The 18,943-nt window shown below is 42.8% G+C and overlaps 1 protein-coding gene across 1 annotated transcript; it reads right to left on the minus strand.

Annotated features, from left to right (window-relative positions):
* Positions 1-1,251: 1,251 nt before the first annotated feature.
* LOC307266893 (piggyBac transposable element-derived protein 3-like) lies at positions 1,252-3,117 on the minus strand (the record flags this gene model as incomplete). The annotated part of the gene is made up of 3 exons (XM_080049011.1): positions 1,252-1,305; positions 1,412-2,809; positions 2,983-3,117. 3 exons carry the CDS (start codon positions 3,115-3,117, stop codon positions 1,252-1,254), a joined length of 1,587 nt encoding a protein of 528 aa, XP_079905137.1.
* Between the last annotated feature and the right edge of the window lie 15,826 nt (positions 3,118-18,943).

The raw sequence follows: 18,943 nt of genomic DNA on the forward strand, positions 1-18,943 counted from the left end.
ATTGAACCCATCTTTGCAGGAAACCTGATCCTTACAAAACTTCCCGAAATCAGGCCGGAGCTTTCAACCACGAAGGGACTCGAACCCTCAATCTTCTGATTCGAAGTCAGACGCCTTGTCCATTAGGCCACGTGGTCACGAATCGCCTTAGTTTTAGCTTCAAATTTAATTTGAATGATTACATTATTGTTACAAAATATAATCGAGAAATTCCCCTGATGGTGTTGAGTGGAGTGGAAATACAGTGCATTTTTAACAAAGACTGTGTTTCTGTCCTTTGAGAGGCACATATCAACTGTAGATACATCAATGTGATTCTGGCCAGTATGGGGATTGAACCCATGACCTTGGCGTTATTAGCACCACGCTCTAACCATCTGAGCTAACCGGCCTGCTTTGAAAGGATCGTAGGTACAGAAAAAATCAGAGACAGAACAAGAAACAATAGACGCAGTTGGATTTTGAAAACTTAAATAGCTCTTTGACAGAGATGGGGAGATGTGGACAGAAGTGTTGAAGCAGCATGTAGGTCTCTGTGGCGCAATTGGCCAGCGCGTTCGGCTGTTAACCGAAAGGTTGGTGGTTCAAGCCCACCCAGGGACGATGAGGCTCCCGGATTTCCTCCTTTGATCATCTGTAGCTTCAAAGGTGTTTGTTTGCTTGCTGCCACATGCCATCCAAGAGTTGATCAGGGAGTCTGTTCCTCTTTAGATCAACTTTGCCTGCATTGTCCTCACTTCCCTGGACAATTAATAAACTGTAGTGACAAGAGGATTGCATTGGATTCATCTGTTCATATCCTCCTGACTACCAGGAAAAAAAATATTGTCCCATCACATTTATTTTTTAAATCCCCAGGCCTTGTAAGGTAATTAGAATACTGAAAAAATTTTTTTTGAAAAAAAAAGTTTTTATTTTCAAGATATCATGTGTCCTCTGCAGTGGACATTGGAACACGATACATGTGAAACGGAACCTTCATGGCAACTAGTTAGTCCCAAAGCAAATATCAAAAAAGTCAACATGACAAATGAGTTTAACATCCAAATAACTGTTCATCATCACTTTTGCGTTCCTTTTTTTTGCTTTGTTGTGCTTTTTCCTTTCATCATATGTCCACAGTAGGCATCGGAAACTCCGTACGTGAAATTGAACCTTGATGGCAACCAGTTAGACCCAAAGAAAAAAACAGGGTTTAACATCAAACCGTCCATCATCACTTTTGCTTTTTTCTTTTGCTTTCTTGTGCTTTTAAGACATCTTGTGTCCCCAGTGGACATCGGAACGCTGTATGTGAAACTGAACCTTGATAAACACCAGGGTTTAACATCCACGTAACTGTCCATCATTTAGCTTATTTAGTGTGATACTTCAAAAAGCAATTCCCCTTCTTGGAAACACAAAGGAATACCTTGCACTTTGTGCACATCACGTATGTTTTGCTCTTGCAGTCGGATCTGCGACATCTTGATGCATGCGTTTCGTCCACCATTTCTGGAAGATGGATGGCGCCGTAGTGTCTCAGAGCTGCATTTGGCTGCGGTTTCCACTTTTGACGTGGGGGGGTGTAGTCATCCTCGCTGTCACTTGCAATTCCTGCTTGGGCCCGAGTTATCAAGTCTTCACCAAGGAGAAGTTTGAAGTCAAGGTACTTCAGCGGTTTCTTCCCCAGAAACTGGAAGTCACTCTTGTATTGAAGCCAGGAGTTGGTGATTGCCAGGTCAAAAAAGTGGAAAACTGCACGCACTGTCCATTTCCGAGTGCGAGAGGCCATCCTGTAGAAACTCAACATACGATCAACCAAGTCCACACCTCCCATGTTGGTGTTGTACTCAGCAATGGCCAGTGGCCTTGAGACCTGGACAAACCTTTTCTCTTTCTTGGACCATCTTCTGCGTGTGTCCTGAGGTTCGATGCCATACGCAGAGGATGCCATGGCAACTGGCTTGTTGTCCAACCACTTAATCACAGCAAGTTCAGGAGAGCTTCTTCGGATTACCATCTCTGAGGCCCCTCTTCCTTTCTTTTTGAAGGGTTTGTCCTCTACGATCTTGCACTCCTTTGGCACCCTGTTTTTCATGAGGGTTCCTGTCCCTGTCAGTCCTTTTGCCATCAGGGTGTCAAGGAGGTTGACTGTTGTGAAGTACCTGTCAAAGAACAGGTGGGTTCCTTGGGGAACAGACTCTACCAAATGAAGAACCGCTTGCTCTCCAATGCCCTTTCCTTCAGTAACTCTGAAGGTAGTCTTGCCTTGGTAGACTACAAAGTCTAAGACCAGACCGGCTGGTGCGGCCAAGACAAACACCTTCAATCCAGTTGGATGTGGTTTGCCCGGTACATACTGGCGCACTGGGCATCGTCCAGTAAATGGAATCATTTGCTCATCAATGCATAACTTTCCTGTTCTAGGCAGACTCAGACATCCTTGCCTTACTTTGGTCAAGAGGGGCCTGATTCTCCACAAGAGATCATTTGTTTTCTCATCGCCTGACACATCAAGGTCGTTGACAATCTTAATGGAATTTCTCAGCTTGTAAAACCGATTTCTGGTCATGGAGTCTGCCACAATTTGAACTCTGGTATTTGAGGCCCAATACATTTGAATGTTTGGATATCCCAGACAGCTCATGTAAATAGAATTCCCAAAGAAAGTCTTCAGTTCTTCAGGAGTGGTATTTAGTGATGCTCCAGACACAAGGACTTCACGTTGATTAGTGCACAGGGCCATTTCCTCAAACAGGGTGTCATCGATGTACTGCTTGAAATAATTCATTGGAGTCCAGTTTTGGCGTGTCATGGCATCATTGTTCTGAGCAATGGGAGGATCATCGAGTTGGAATTCAAATCTAAAGAAAGCCAATAAAGGGAGAAAAACAAGTTTAAAATGACTCTCAATTGTTAACAAAAATAAGTTACTTTTAAATATATATATATATAATATCAATGTGTACTTTAAATTCTTGCTCCACAGTGGACGCCGACTGGACATAGATGTGGACTGTTCTGCTTGATCTGACTCCTCTGCATCTGCTTGCCCTGCCTGAGTTTCATTCTCAGAGCTCTCTGAATCTTCTTCCTCTGCTTCTGGCTGAAACACTGCATCTTGATCTTCCTCATCGGACAACTCAATATCTGAGTCTCCATCAACAATTCGATTTAAAATTCTCTCTGCTTCTGAGTATGACTCCCTTTCTTTTAATTTGAAAAAAGACAGAACAAAATGGAAGAAATAACTACAAATGTCCACTACGGAGGACATTTTTTAAACATGTAAATACTATGCTGAAACACAGCTAAAATAATTCAGAAAATGTTTTAAAGTGTTGTAAAGAGACTTATATAAAATATTTCAACAACATTTCAAGTCAAAATTTTCTCAATAAAAAGTATCATGCACTTACTTTTCCTTTTCCCGTAAAATGTGCTTGCACTGACGGACGCCATTTTCCAGAATGAGGAAGTGAAAGATACCAAAGCCCCACCCCCTCACATTTGGTATCATTGAAAAGCCCTAAATGTCCTCTGTAGATAGCAAAAGGAGTTAATGCAGTAGTATGCTGTGGGTGAGAGATATTCAGGTTTACAAATGTCCTCCACAGAGGACAAATTTGAACTGCTGGTAGTCAGGAGGATATGAAAGCTTTTCATAGTGGCGCTGTGGCTTAGTTGGTCAAAGTGCCTGTCTAGTAAACAGGAGATCCTGGGTTCAAATCCCAGCGGTGCCTGATGAAGGTTGTCTTTCTGTGTTACATCATTTACAGTGGATTGGACCACTATAACCTTGTGTTCATTTAATGCAGCTTTAAGCTAAAGTCAAGAGATTTGAAGAAACAAAGTCAGACAATGGATGCATTTAGGATGTTTTGTGGACATTCCTGTTTGGTGTAATCGGAACGGACATATCTTGAAAATTGGAGCACTCACTTTAAATATAAGCAGGTTCTTTTATTGCAGAACACTTTCAATAATGAGCCACTCATCTTGTACAGGCATATTTGAAGCAGCAGTACTTTCCATTCGCCACTATGGAGATTGAACCCATCTTTGCAGGAAACCTGATCCTTACAAAACTTCCCGAAATCAGGCCGGAGCTTTCAACCACGAAGGGACTCGAACCCTCAATCTTCTGATTCGAAGTCAGACGCCTTGTCCATTAGGCCACGTGGTCACGAATCACCTTAGTTTTAGCTTCAAATTTAATTTGAATGATTACATTATTGTTACAAAATATAATCGAGAAATTCCCCTGATGGTGTTGAGTGGAGTGGAAATACAGTGCATTTTTAACAAAGACTGTGTTTCTGTCCTTTGAGAGGCACATATCAACTGTAGATACATCAATGTGATTCTGGCCAGTATGGGGATTGAACCCATGACCTTGGCGTTATTAGCACCACGCTCTAACCATCTGAGCTAACCGGCCTGCTTTGAAAGGATCGTAGGTACAGAAAAAATCAGAGACAGAACAAGAAACAATAGACGCAGTTGGATTTTGAAAACTTAAATAGCTCTTTGACAGAGATGGGGAGATGTGGACAGAAGTGTTGAAGCAGCATGTAGGTCTCTGTGGCGCAATTGGCCAGCGCGTTCGGCTGTTAACCGAAAGGTTGGTGGTTCAAGCCCACCCAGGGACGATGAGGCTCCCGGATTTCCTCCTTTGATCATCTGTAGCTTCAAAGGTGTTTGTTTGCTTGCTGCCACATGCCATCCAAGAGTTGATCAGGGAGTCTGTTCCTCTTTAGATCAACTTTGCCTGCATTGTCCTCACTTCCCTGGACAATTAATAAACTGTAGTGACAAGAGGATTGCATTGGATTCATCTGTTCATATGAAAGCTTTTCATAGTGGCGCTGTGGCTTAGTTGGTCAAAGTGCCTGTCTAGTAAACAGGAGATCCTGGGTTCAAATCCCAGCGGTGCCTGATGAAGGTTGTCTTTCTGTGTTACATCATTTACAGTGGATTGGACCACTATAACCTTGTGTTCATTTAATGCAGCTTTAAGCTAAAGTCAAGAGATTTGAAGAAACAAAGTCAGACAATGGATGCATTTAGGATGTTTTGTGGACATTCCTGTTTGGTGTAATCGGAACGGACATATCTTGAAAATTGGAGCACTCACTTTAAATATAAGCAGGTTCTGTTATTGCAGAACACTTTCAATAATGAGCCACTCATCTTGTACAGGCATATTTGAAGCAGCAGTACTTTCCATTCGCCACTATGGAGATTGAACCCATCTTTGCAGGAAACCTGATCCTTACAAAACTTCCCGAAATCAGGCCGGAGCTTTCAACCACGAAGGGACTCGAACCCTCAATCTTCTGATTCGAAGTCAGACGCCTTGTCCATTAGGCCACGTGGTCACGAATGGCCTTAGTTTTAGCTTCAAATTTAATTTGAATGATTACATTATTGTTACAAAATATAATCGAGAAATTCCCCTGATGGTGTTGAGTGGAGTGGAAATACAGTGCATTTTTAACAAAGACTGTGTTTCTGTCCTTTGAGAGGCACATATCAACTGTAGATACATCAATGTGATTCTGGCCAGTATGGGGATTGAACCCATGACCTTGGCGTTATTAGCACCACGCTCTAACCATCTGAGCTAACCGGCCTGCTTTGAAAGGATCGTAGGTACAGAAAAAATCAGAGACAGAACAAGAAACAATAGACGCAGTTGGATTTTGAAAACTTAAATAGCTCTTTGACAGAGATGGGGAGATGTGGACAGAAGTGTTGAAGCAGCATGTAGGTCTCTGTGGCGCAATTGGCCAGCGCGTTCGGCTGTTAACCGAAAGGTTGGTGGTTCAAGCCCACCCAGGGACGATGAGGCTCCCGGATTTCCTCCTTTGATCATCTGTAGCTTCAAAGGTGTTTGTTTGCTTGCTGCCACATGCCATCCAAGAGTTGATCAGGGAGTCTGTTCCTCTTTAGATCAACTTTGCCTGCATTGTCCTCACTTCCCTGGACAATTAATAAACTGTAGTGACAAGAGGATTGCATTGGATTCATCTGTTCATATGAAAGCTTTTCATAGTGGCGCTGTGGCTTAGTTGGTCAAAGTGCCTGTCTAGTAAACAGGAGATCCTGGGTTCAAATCCCAGCGGTGCCTGATGAAGGTTGTCTTTCTGTGTTACTTCATTTACAGTGGATTGGACCACTATAACCTTGTGTTCATTTAATGCAGCTTTAAGCTAAAGTCAAGAGATTTGAAGAAACAAAGTCAGACAATGGATGCATTTAGGATGTTTTGTGGACATTCCTGTTTGGTGTAATCGGAACGGACATATCTTGAAAATTGGAGCACTCACTTTAAATATAAGCAGGTTCTTTTATTGCAGAACACTTTCAATAATGAGCCACTCATCTTGTACAGGCATATTTGAAGCAGCAGTACTTTCCATTCGCCACTATGGAGATTGAACCCATCTTTGCAGGAAACCTGATCCTTACAAACTTCCCGAAATCAGGCCGGAGCTTTCAACCACGAAGGGACTCGAACCCTCAATCTTCTGATTCGAAGTCAGACGCCTTGTCCATTAGGCCACGTGGTCACGAATCGCCTTAGTTTTAGCTTCAAATTTAATTTGAATGATTACATTATTGTTACAAAATATAATCGAGAAATTCCCCTGATGGTGTTGAGTGGAGTGGAAATACAGTGCATTTTTAACAAATACTGTGTTTCCGTCCTTTGAGAGGCACATATCAACTGTAGATACATCAATGTGATTCTGGCCAGTATGGGGATTGAACCCATGACCTTGGCGTTATTAGCACCACGCTCTAACCATCTGAGCTAACCGGCCTGCTTTGAAAGATCGTAGGTACAGAAAAAATCAGAGACAGAACAAGAAACAATAGACGCAGTTGGATTTTGAAAACTTAAATAGCTCTTTGACAGAGATGGGGAGATGTGGACAGAAGTGTTGAAGCAGCATGTAGGTCTCTGTGGCGCAATTGGCCAGCGCGTTCGGCTGTTAACCGAAAGGTTGGTGGTTCAAGCCCACCCAGGGACGATGAGGCTCCCGGATTTCCTCCTTTGATCATCTGTAGCTTCAAAGGTGTTTGTTTGCTTGCTGCCACATGCCATCCAAGAGTTGATCAGGGAGTCTGTTCCTCTTTAGATCAACTTTGCCTGCATTGTCCTCACTTCCCTGGACAATTAATAAACTGTAGTGACAAGAGGATTGCATTGGATTCATCTGTTCATATGAAAGCTTTTCATAGTGGCGCTGTGGCTTAGTTGGTCAAAGTGCCTGTCTAGTAAACAGGAGATCCTGGGTTCAAATCCCAGCGGTGCCTGATGAAGGTTGTCTTTCTGTGTTACATCATTTACAGTGGATTGGACCACTATAACCTTGTGTTCATTTAATGCAGCTTTAAGCTAAAGTCAAGAGATTTGAAGAAACAAAGTCAGACAATGGATGCATTTAGGATGTTTTGTGGACATTCCTGTTTGGTGTAATCGGAACGGACATATCTTGAAAATTGGAGCACTCACTTTAAATATAAGCAGGTTCTTTTATTGCAGAACACTTTCAATAATGAGCCACTCATCTTGTACAGGCATATTTGAAGCAGCAGTACTTTCCATTCGCCACTATGGAGATTGAACCCATCTTTGCAGGAAACCTGATCCTTACAAACTTCCCGAAATCAGGCCGGAGCTTTCAACCACGAAGGGACTCGAACCCTCAATCTTCTGATTCGAAGTCAGACGCCTTGTCCATTAGGCCACGTGGTCACGAATCGCCTTAGTTTTAGCTTCAAATTTAATTTGAATGATTACATTATTGTTACAAAATATAATCGAGAAATTCCCCTGATGGTGTTGAGTGGAGTGGAAATACAGTGCATTTTTAACAAATACTGTGTTTCCGTCCTTTGAGAGGCACATATCAACTGTAGATACATCAATGTGATTCTGGCCAGTATGGGGATTGAACCCATGACCTTGGCGTTATTAGCACCACGCTCTAACCATCTGAGCTAACCGGCCTGCTTTGAAAGGATCGTAGGTACAGAAAAAATCAGAGACAGAACAAGAAACAATAGCCGCAGTTGGATTTTGAAAACTTAAATAGCTCTTTGACAGAGATGGGGAGATGTGGACAGAAGTGTTGAAGCAGCATGTAGGTCTCTGTGGTGCAATTGGCCAGCGCGTTTGGCTGTTAACCGAAAGGTTGGTGGTTCAAGCCCACCCAGGGACGATGAGGCTCCCGGATTTCCTCCTTTGATCATCTGTAGCTTCAAAGGTGTTTGTTTGCTCGCTGCCACATGCCATCCAAGAGTTGATCAGGGAGTCTGTTCCTCTTTAGATCAACTTTGCCTGCATTGTCCTCACTTCCCTGGACAATTAATAAACTGTAGTGACAAGAGGATTGCATTGGATTCATCTGTTCATATGAAAGCTTTTCATAGTGGCGCTGTGGCTTAGTTGGTCAAAGTGCCTGTCTAGTAAACAGGAGATCCTGGGTTCAAATCCCAGCAGTGCCTGATGAAGGTTGTCTTTCTGTGTTACATCATTTACAGTGGATTGGACCACTATAACCTTGTGTTCATTTAATGCAGCTTTAAGCTAAAGTCAAGAGATTTGAAGAAACAAAGTCAGACAATGGATGCATTTAGGATGTTTTGTGGACATTCCTGTTTGGTGTAATCGGAACGGACATATCTTGAAAATTGGAGCACTCACTTTAAATATAAGCAGGTTCTTTTATTGCAGAACACTTTCAATAATGAGCCACTCATCTTGTACAGGCATATTTGAAGCAGCAGTACTTTCCATTCGCCACTATGGAGATTGAACCCATCTTTGCAGGAAACCTGATCCTTACAAACTTCCCGAAATCAGGCCGGAGCTTTCAACCACGAAGGGACTCGAACCCTCAATCTTCTGATTCGAAGTCAGACGCCTTGTCCATTAGGCCACGTGGTCACGAATTGCCTTAGTTTTAGCTTCAAATTTAATTTGAATGATTACATTATTGTTACAAAATATAATCGAGAAATTCCCCTGATGGTGTTGAGTGGAGTGGAAATACAGTGCATTTTTAACAAAGACTGTGTTTCTGTCCTTTGAGAGGCACATATCAACTGTAGATACATCAATGTGATTCTGGCCAGTATGGGGATTGAACCCATGACCTTGGCGTTATTAGCACCACGCTCTAACCATCTGAGCTAACCGGCCTGCTTTGAAAGGATCGTAGGTACAGAAAAAATCAGAGACAGAACAAGAAACAATAGACGCAGTTGGATTTTGAAAACTTAAATAGCTCTTTGACAGAGATGGGGAGATGTGGACAGAAGTGTTGAAGCAGCATGTAGGTCTCTGTGGCGCAATTGGCCAGGGCGTTCGGCTGTTAACCGAAAGGTTGGTGGTTCAAGCCCACCCAGGGATGATGAGGCTCCTGGATTTCCTCCTTTGATCATCTGTAGCTTCAAAGGTGTTTGTTTGCTTGCTGCCACATGCCATCCAAGAGTTGATCAGGGAGTCTGTTCCTCTTTAGATCAACTTTGCCTGCATTGTCCTCACTTCCCTGGACAATTAATAAACTGTAGTGACAAGAGGATTGCATTGGATTCATCTGTTCATATGAAAGCTTTTCATAGTGGCGCTGTGGCTTAGTTGGTCAAAGTGCCTGTCTAGTAAACAGGAGATCCTGGGTTCAAATCCCAGCGGTGCCTGATGAAGGTTGTCTTTCTGTGTTACATCATTTACAGTGGATTGGACCACTATAACCTTGTGTTCATTTAATGCAGCTTTAAGCTAAAGTCAAGAGATTTGAAGAAACAAAGTCAGACAATGGATGCATTTAGGATGTTTTGTGGACATTCCTGTTTGGTGTAATCGGAACGGACATATCTTGAAAATTGGAGCACTCACTTTAAATATAAGCAGGTTCTTTTATTGCAGAACACTTTCAATAATGAGCCACTCATCTTGTACAGGCATATTTGAAGCAGCAGTACTTTCCATTCGCCACTATGGAGATTGAACCCATCTTTGCAGGAAACCTGATCCTTACAAAACTTCCCGAAATCAGGCCGGAGCTTTCAACCACGAAGGGACTCGAACCCTCAATCTTCTGATTCGAAGTCAGACGCCTTGTCCATTAGGCCACGTGGTCACGAATCGCCTTAGTTTTAGCTTCAAATTTAATTTGAATGATTACATTATTGTTACAAAATATAATCGAGAAATTCCCCTGATGGTGTTGAGTGGAGTGGAAATACAGTGCATTTTTAACAAAGACTGTGTTTCTGTCCTTTGAGAGGCACATATCAACTGTAGATACATCAATGTGATTCTGGCCAGTATGGGGATTGAACCCATGACCTTGGCGTTATTAGCACCACGCTCTAACCATCTGAGCTAACCGGCCTGCTTTGAAAGGATCGTAGGTACAGAAAAAATCAGAGACAGAACAAGAAACAATAGACGCAGTTGGATTTTGAAAACTTAAATAGCTCTTTGACAGAGATGGGGAGATGTGGACAGAAGTGTTGAAGCAGCATGTAGGTCTCTGTGGCGCAATTGGCCAGCGCGTTCGGCTGTTAACCGAAAGGTTGGTGGTTCAAGCCCACCCAGGGACGATGAGGCTCCCGGATTTCCTCCTTTGATCATCTGTAGCTTCAAAGGTGTTTGTTTGCTTGCTGCCACATGCCATCCAAGAGTTGATCAGGGAGTCTGTTCCTCTTTAGATCAACTTTGCCTGCATTGTCCTCACTTCCCTGGACAATTAATAAACTGTAGTGACAAGAGGATTGCATTGGATTCATCTGTTCATATGAAAGCTTTTCATAGTGGCGCTGTGGCTTAGTTGGTCAAAGTGCCTGTCTAGTAAACAGGAGATCCTGGGTTCAAATCCCAGCGGTGCCTGATGAAGGTTGTCTTTCTGTGTTACATCATTTACAGTGGATTGGACCACTATAACCTTGTGTTCATTTAATGCAGCTTTAAGCTAAAGTCAAGAGATTTGAAGAAACAAAGTCAGACAATGGATGCATTTAGGATGTTTTGTGGACATTCCTGTTTGGTGTAATCGGAACGGACATATCTTGAAAATTGGAGCACTCACTTTAAATATAAGCAGGTTCTTTTATTGCAGAACACTTTCAATAATGAGCCACTCATCTTGTACAGGCATATTTGAAGCAGCAGTACTTTCCATTCGCCACTATGGAGATTGAACCCATCTTTGCAGGAAACCTGATCCTTACAAAACTTCCCGAAATCAGGCCGGAGCTTTCAACCACGAAGGGACTCGAACCCTCAATCTTCTGATTCGAAGTCAGACGCCTTGTCCATTAGGCCACGTGGTCACGAATCACCTTAGTTTTAGCTTCAAATTTAATTTGAATGATTACATTATTGTTACAAAATATAATCGAGAAATTCCCCTGATGGTGTTGAGTGGAGTGGAAATACAGTGCATTTTTAACAAAGACTGTGTTTCTGTCCTTTGAGAGGCACATATCAACTGTAGATACATCAATGTGATTCTGGCCAGTATGGGGATTGAACCCATGACCTTGGCGTTATTAGCACCACGCTCTAACCATCTGAGCTAACCGGCCTGCTTTGAAAGGATCGTAGGTACAGAAAAAATCAGAGACAGAACAAGAAACAATAGACGCAGTTGGATTTTGAAAACTTAAATAGCTCTTTGACAGAGATGGGGAGATGTGGACAGAAGTGTTGAAGCAGCATGTAGGTCTCTGTGGCGCAATTGGCCAGCGCGTTCGGCTGTTAACCGAAAGGTTGGTGGTTCAAGCCCACCCAGGGACGATGAGGCTCCCGGATTTCCTCCTTTGATCATCTGTAGCTTCAAAGGTGTTTGTTTGCTTGCTGCCACATGCCATCCAAGAGTTGATCAGGGAGTCTGTTCCTCTTTAGATCAACTTTGCCTGCATTGTCCTCACTTCCCTGGACAATTAATAAACTGTAGTGACAAGAGGATTGCATTGGATTCATCTGTTCATATGAAAGCTTTTCATAGTGGCGCTGTGGCTTAGTTGGTCAAAGTGCCTGTCTAGTAAACAGGAGATCCTGGGTTCAAATCCCAGCGGTGCCTGATGAAGGTTGTCTTTCTGTGTTACATCATTTACAGTGGATTGGACCACTATAACCTTGTGTTCATTTAATGCAGCTTTAAGCTAAAGTCAAGAGATTTGAAGAAACAAAGTCAGACAATGGATGCATTTAGGATGTTTTGTGGACATTCCTGTTTGGTGTAATCGGAACGGACATATCTTGAAAATTGGAGCACTCACTTTAAATATAAGCAGGTTCTGTTATTGCAGAACACTTTCAATAATGAGCCACTCATCTTGTACAGGCATATTTGAAGCAGCAGTACTTTCCATTCGCCACTATGGAGATTGAACCCATCTTTGCAGGAAACCTGATCCTTACAAACTTCCCGAAATCAGGCCGGAGCTTTCAACCACGAAGGGACTCGAACCCTCAATCTTCTGATTCGAAGTCAGACGCCTTGTCCATTAGGCCACGTGGTCACGAATCGCCTTAGTTTTTGCTTCAAATTTAATTTGAATGATTACATTATTGTTACAAAATATAATCGAGAAATTCCCCTGATGGTGTTGAGTGGAGTGGAAATACAGTGCATTTTTAACAAAGACTGTGTTTCTGTCCTTTGAGAGGCACATATCAACTGTAGATACATCAATGTGATTCTGGCCAGTATGGGGATTGAACCCATGACCTTGGCGTTATTAGCACCACGCTCTAACCATCTGAGCTAACCGGCCTGCTTTGAAAGGATCGTAGGTACAGAAAAAATCAGAGACAGAACAAGAAACAATAGACGCAGTTGGATTTTGAAAACTTAAATAGCTCTTTGACAGAGATGGGGAGATGTGGACAGAAGTGTTGAAGCAGCATGTAGGTCTCTGTGGCGCAATTGGCCAGCGCGTTCGGCTGTTAACCGAAAGGTTGGTGGTTCAAGCCCACCCAGGGACGATGAGGCTCCCGGATTTCCTCCTTTGATCATCTGTAGCTTCAAAGGTGTTTGTTTGCTTGCTGCCACATGCCATCCAAGAGTTGATCAGGGAGTCTGTTCCTCTTTAGATCAACTTTGCCTGCATTGTCCTCACTTCCCTGGACAATTAATAAACTGTAGTGACAAGAGGATTGCATTGGATTCATCTGTTCATATGAAAGCTTTTCATAGTGGCGCTGTGGCTTAGTTGGTCAAAGTGCCTGTCTAGTAAACAGGAGATCCTGGGTTCAAATCCCAGCGGTGCCTGATGAAGGTTGTCTTTCTGTGTTACATCATTTACAGTGGATTGGACCACTATAACCTTGTGTTCATTTAATGCAGCTTTAAGCTAAAGTCAAGAGATTTGAAGAAACAAAGTCAGACAATGGATGCATTTAGGATGTTTTGTGGACATTCCTGTTTGGTGTAATCGGAACGGACATATCTTGAAAATTGGAGCACTCACTTTAAATATAAGCAGGTTCTGTTATTGCAGAACACTTTCAATAATGAGCCACTCATCTTGTACAGGCATATTTGAAGCAGCAGTACTTTCCATTCGCCACTATGGAGATTGAACCCATCTTTGCAGGAAACCTGATCCTTACAAACTTCCCGAAATCAGGCCGGAGCTTTCAACCACGAAGGGACTCGAACCCTCAATCTTCTGATTCGAAGTCAGACGCCTTGTCCATTAGGCCACGTGGTCACCAATCGCCTTAGTTTTAGCTTCAAATTTAATTTGAATGATTACATTATTGTTACAAAATATAATCGAGAAATTCCCCTGATGGTGTTGAGTGGAGTGGAAATACAGTGCATTTTTAACAAAGACTGTGTTTCTGTCCTTTGAGAGGCACATATCAACTGTAGATACATCAATGTGATTCTGGCCAGTATGGGGATTGAACCCATGACCTTGGCGTTATTAGCACCACGCTCTAACCATCTGAGCTAACCGGCCTGCTTTGAAAGGATCGTAGGTACAGAAAAAATCAGAGACAGAACAAGAAACAATAGACGCAGTTGGATTTTGAAAACTTAAATAGCTCTTTGACAGAGATGGGGAGATGTGGACAGAAGTGTTGAAGCAGCATGTAGGTCTCTGTGGCGCAATTGGCCAGTGCGTTCGGCTGTTAACCGAAAGGTTGGTGGTTCAAGCCCACCCAGGGACGATGAGGCTCCCGGATTTCCTCCTTTGATCATCTGTAGCTTCAAAGGTGTTTGTTTGCTTGCTGCCACATGCCATCCAAGAGTTGATCAGGGAGTCTGTTCCTCTTTAGATCAACTTTGCCTGCATTGTCCTCACTTCCCTGGACAATTAATAAACTGTAGTGACAAGAGGATTGCATTGGATTCATCTGTTCATATGAAAGCTTTTCATAGTGGCGCTGTGGCTTAGTTGGTCAAAGTGCCTGTCTAGTAAACAGGAGATCCTGGGTTCAAATCCCAGCGGTGCCTGATGAAGGTTGTCTTTCTGTGTTACATCATTTACAGTGGATTGGACCACTATAACCTTGTGTTCATTTAATGCAGCTTTAAGCTAAAGTCAAGAGATTTGAAGAAACAAAGTCAGACAATGGATGCATTTAGGATGTTTTGTGGACATTCCTGTTTGGTGTAATCGGAACGGACATATCTTGAAAATTGGAGCACTCACTTTAAATATAAGCAGGTTCTTTTATTGCAGAACACTTTCAATAATGAGCCACTCATCTTGTACAGGCATATTTGAAGCAGCAGTACTTTCCATTCGCCACTATGGAGATTGAACCCATCTTTGCAGGAAACCTGATCCTTACAAAACTTCCCGAAATCAGGCCGGAGCTTTCAACCACGAAGGGACTCGAACCCTCAATCTTCTGATTCGAAGTCAGACGCCTTGTCCATTAGGCCACGTGGTCACGAATGGCCTTAGTTTTAGCTTCAAATTTAATTTGAATGATTACATTATTGTTACAAAATATAATCGAGAAATTCCCCTGATGGTGTTGAGTGGAGTGGAAATACAGTGCATTTTTAACAAAGACTGTGTTTCTGTCCTTTGAGAGGCACATATGAACTGTAGATACATCAATGTGATTCTGGCCAGTATGGGGATTGAACCCATGACCTTGGCGTTATTAGCACCACGCTCTAACCATCTGAGCTAACCGGCCTGCTTTGAAAGGATCGTAGGTACAGAAAAAATCAGAGACAGAACAAGAAACAATAGACGCAGTTGGATTTTGAAAACTTAAATAGCTCTTTGACAGAGATGGGGAGATGTGGACAGAAGTGTTGAAGCAGCATGTAGGTCTCTGTGGCGCAATTGGCCAGCGCGTTCGGCTGTTAACCGAAAGGTTGGTGGTTCAAGCCCACCCAGGGACGATGAGGCTCCCGGATTTCCTCCTTTGATCATCTGTAGCTTCAAAGGTGTTTGTTTGCTTGCTGCCACATGCCATCCAAGAGTTGATCAGGGAGTCTGTTCCTCTTTAGATCAACTTTGCCTGCATTGTCCTCACTTCCCTGGACAATTAATAAACTGTAGTGACAAGAGGATTGCATTGGATTCATCTGTTCATATGAAAGCTTTTCATAGTGGCGCTGTGGCTTAGTTGGTCAAAGTGCCTGTCTAGTAAACAGGAGATCCTGGGTTCAAATCCCAGCGGTGCCTGATGAAGGTTGTCTTTCTGTGTTACTTCATTTACAGTGGATTGGACCACTATAACCTTGTGTTCATTTAATGCAGCTTTAAGCTAAAGTCAAGAGATTTGAAGAAACAAAGTCAGACAATGGATGCATTTAGGATGTTTTGTGGACATTCCTGTTTGGTGTAATCGGAACGGACATATCTTGAAAATTGGAGCACTCACTTTAAATATAAGCAGGTTCTTTTATTGCAGAACACTTTCAATAATGAGCCACTCATCTTGTACAGGCATATTTGAAGCAGCAGTACTTTCCATTCGCCACTATGGAGATTGAACCCATCTTTGCAGGAAACCTGATCCTTACAAACTTCCCGAAATCAGGCCGGAGCTTTCAACCACGAAGGGACTCGAACCCTCAATCTTCTGATTCGAAGTCAGACGCCTTGTCCATTAGGCCACGTGGTCACGAATCGCCTTAGTTTTAGCTTCAAATTTAATTTGAATGATTACATTATTGTTACAAAATATAATCGAGAAATTCCCCTGATGGTGTTGAGTGGAGTGGAAATACAGTGCATTTTTAACAAAGACTGTGTTTCCGTCCTTTGAGAGGCACATATCAACTGTAGATACATCAATGTGATTCTGGCCAGTATGGGGATTGAACCCATGACCTTGGCGTTATTAGCACCACGCTCTAACCATCTGAGCTAACCGGCCTGCTTTGAAAGGATCGTAGGTACAGAAAAAATCAGAGACAGAACAAGAAACAATAGACGCAGTTGGATTTTGAAAACTTAAATAGCTCTTTGACAGAGATGGGGAGATGTGGACAGAAGTGTTGAAGCAGCATGTAGGTCTCTGTGGCGCAATTGGCCAGCGCGTTCGGCTGTTAACCGAAAGGTTGGTGGTTCAAGCCCACCCAGGGACGATGAGGCTCCCGGATTTCCTCCTTTGATCATCTGTAGCTTCAAAGGTGTTTGTTTGCTTGCTGCCACATGCCATCCAAGAGTTGATCAGGGAGTCTGTTCCTCTTTAGATCAACTTTGCCTGCATTGTCCTCACTTCCCTGGACAATTAATAAACTGTAGTGACAAGAGGATTGCATTGGATTCATCTGTTCATATGAAAGCTTTTCATAGTGGCGCTGTGGCTTAGTTGGTCAAAGTGCCTGTCTAGTAAACAGGAGATCCTGGGTTCAAATCCCAGCGGTGCCTGATGAAGGTTGTCTTTCTGTGTTACATCATTTACAGTGGATTGGACCACTATAACCTTGTGTTCATTTAATGCAGCTTTAAGCTAAAGTCAAGAGATTTGAAGAAACAAAGTCAGACAATGGATGCATTTAGGATGTTTTGTGGACATTCCTGTTTGGTGTAATCGGAACGGACATATCTTGAAAATTGGAGCACTCACTTTAAATATAAGCAGGTTCTGTTATTGCAGAACACTTTCAATAATGAGCCACTCATCTTGTACAGGCATATTTGAAGCAGCAGTACTTTCCATTCGCCACTATGGAGATTGAACCCATCTTTGCAGGAAACCTGATCCTTACAAACTTCCCGAAATCAGGCCGGAGCTTTCAACCACGAAGGGACTCGAACCCTCAATCTTCTGATTCGAAGTCAGACGCCTTGTCCATTAGGCCACGTGGTCACGAATCGCCTTAGTTTTAGCTTCAAATTTAATTTGAATGATTACATTATTGTTACAAAATATAATCGAGAAATTCCCCTGATGGTGTTGAGTGGAGTGGAAATACAGTGCATTTTTAACAAAGACTGTGTTTCTGTCCTTTGAGAGGCACATATGAACTGTAGATACATCAATGTGATTCTGGCCAGTATGGGGATTGAACCCATGACCTTGGCGTTATTAGCACCACGCTCTAACCATCTGAGCTAACCGGCCTGCTTTGAAAGGATCGTAGGTACAGAAAAAATCAGAGACAGAACAAGAAACAATAGACGCAGTTGGATTTTGAAAACTTAAATAGCTCTTTGACAGAGATGGGGAGATGTGGACAGAAGTGTTGAAGCAGCATGTAGGTCTCTGTGGCGCAATTGGCCAGCGCGTTCGGCTGTTAACCGAAAGGTTGGTGGTTCAAGCCCACCCAGGGACGATGAGGCTCCCGGATTTCCTCCTTTGATCATCTGTAGCTTCAAAGGTGTTTGTTTGCTTGCTGCCACATGCCATCCAAGAGTTGATCAGGGAGTCTGTTCCTCTTTAGATCAACTTTGCCTGCATTGTCCTCACTTCCCTGGACAATTAATAAACTGTAGTGACAAGAGGATTGCATTGGATTCATCTGTTCATATGAAAGCTTTTCATAGTGGCGCTGTGGCTTAGTTGGTCAAAGTGCCTGTCTAGTAAACAGGAGATCCTGGGTTCAAATCCCAGCGGTGCCTGATGAAGGTTGTCTTTCTGTGTTACATCATTTACAGTGGATTGGACCACTATAACCTTGTGTTCATTTAATGCAGCTTTAAGCTAAAGTCAAGAGATTTGAAGAAACAAAGTCAGACAATGGATGCATTTAGGATGTTTTGTGGACATTCCTGTTTGGTGTAATCGGAACGGACATATCTTGAAAATTGGAGCACTCACTTTAAATATAAGCAGGTTCTGTTATTGCAGAACACTTTCAATAATGAGCCACTCATCTTGTACAGGCATATTTGAAGCAGCAGTACTTTCCATTCGCCACTATGGAGATTGAACCCATCTTTGCAGGAAACCTGATCCTTACAAACTTCCCGAAATCAGGCCGGAGCTTTCAACCACGAAGGGACTCGAACCCTCAATCTTCTGATTCGAAGTCAGACGCCTTGTCCATTAGGCCACGTGGTCACGAATCGCCTTAGTTTTAGCTTCAAATTTAATTTGAATGATTACATTATTGTTACAAAATATAATCGAGAAATTCCCCTGATGGTGTTGAGTGGAGTGGAAATACAGTGCATTTTTAACAAAGACTGTGTTTCTGTCCTTTGAGAGGCACATATCAACTGTAGATACATCAATGTGATTCTGGCCAGTATGGGGATTGAACCCATGACCTTGGCGTTATTAGCACCACGCTCTAACCATCTGAGCTAACCGGCCTGCTTTGAAAGGATCGTAGGTACAGAAAAAATCAGAGACAGAACAAGAAACAATAGACGCAGTTGGATTTTGAAAACTTAAATAGCTCTTTGACAGAGATGGGGAGATGTGGACAGAAGTGTTGAAGCAGCATGTAGGTCTCTGTGGCGCAATTGGCCAGCGCGTTCGGCTGTTAACCGAAAGGTTGGT

This window comes from Ammodytes marinus (assembly GCF_949987685.1).
Source record: "Ammodytes marinus genome assembly, chromosome: 20".
NCBI classification, from domain to species: domain Eukaryota; kingdom Metazoa; phylum Chordata; class Actinopteri; order Uranoscopiformes; family Ammodytidae; genus Ammodytes; species Ammodytes marinus.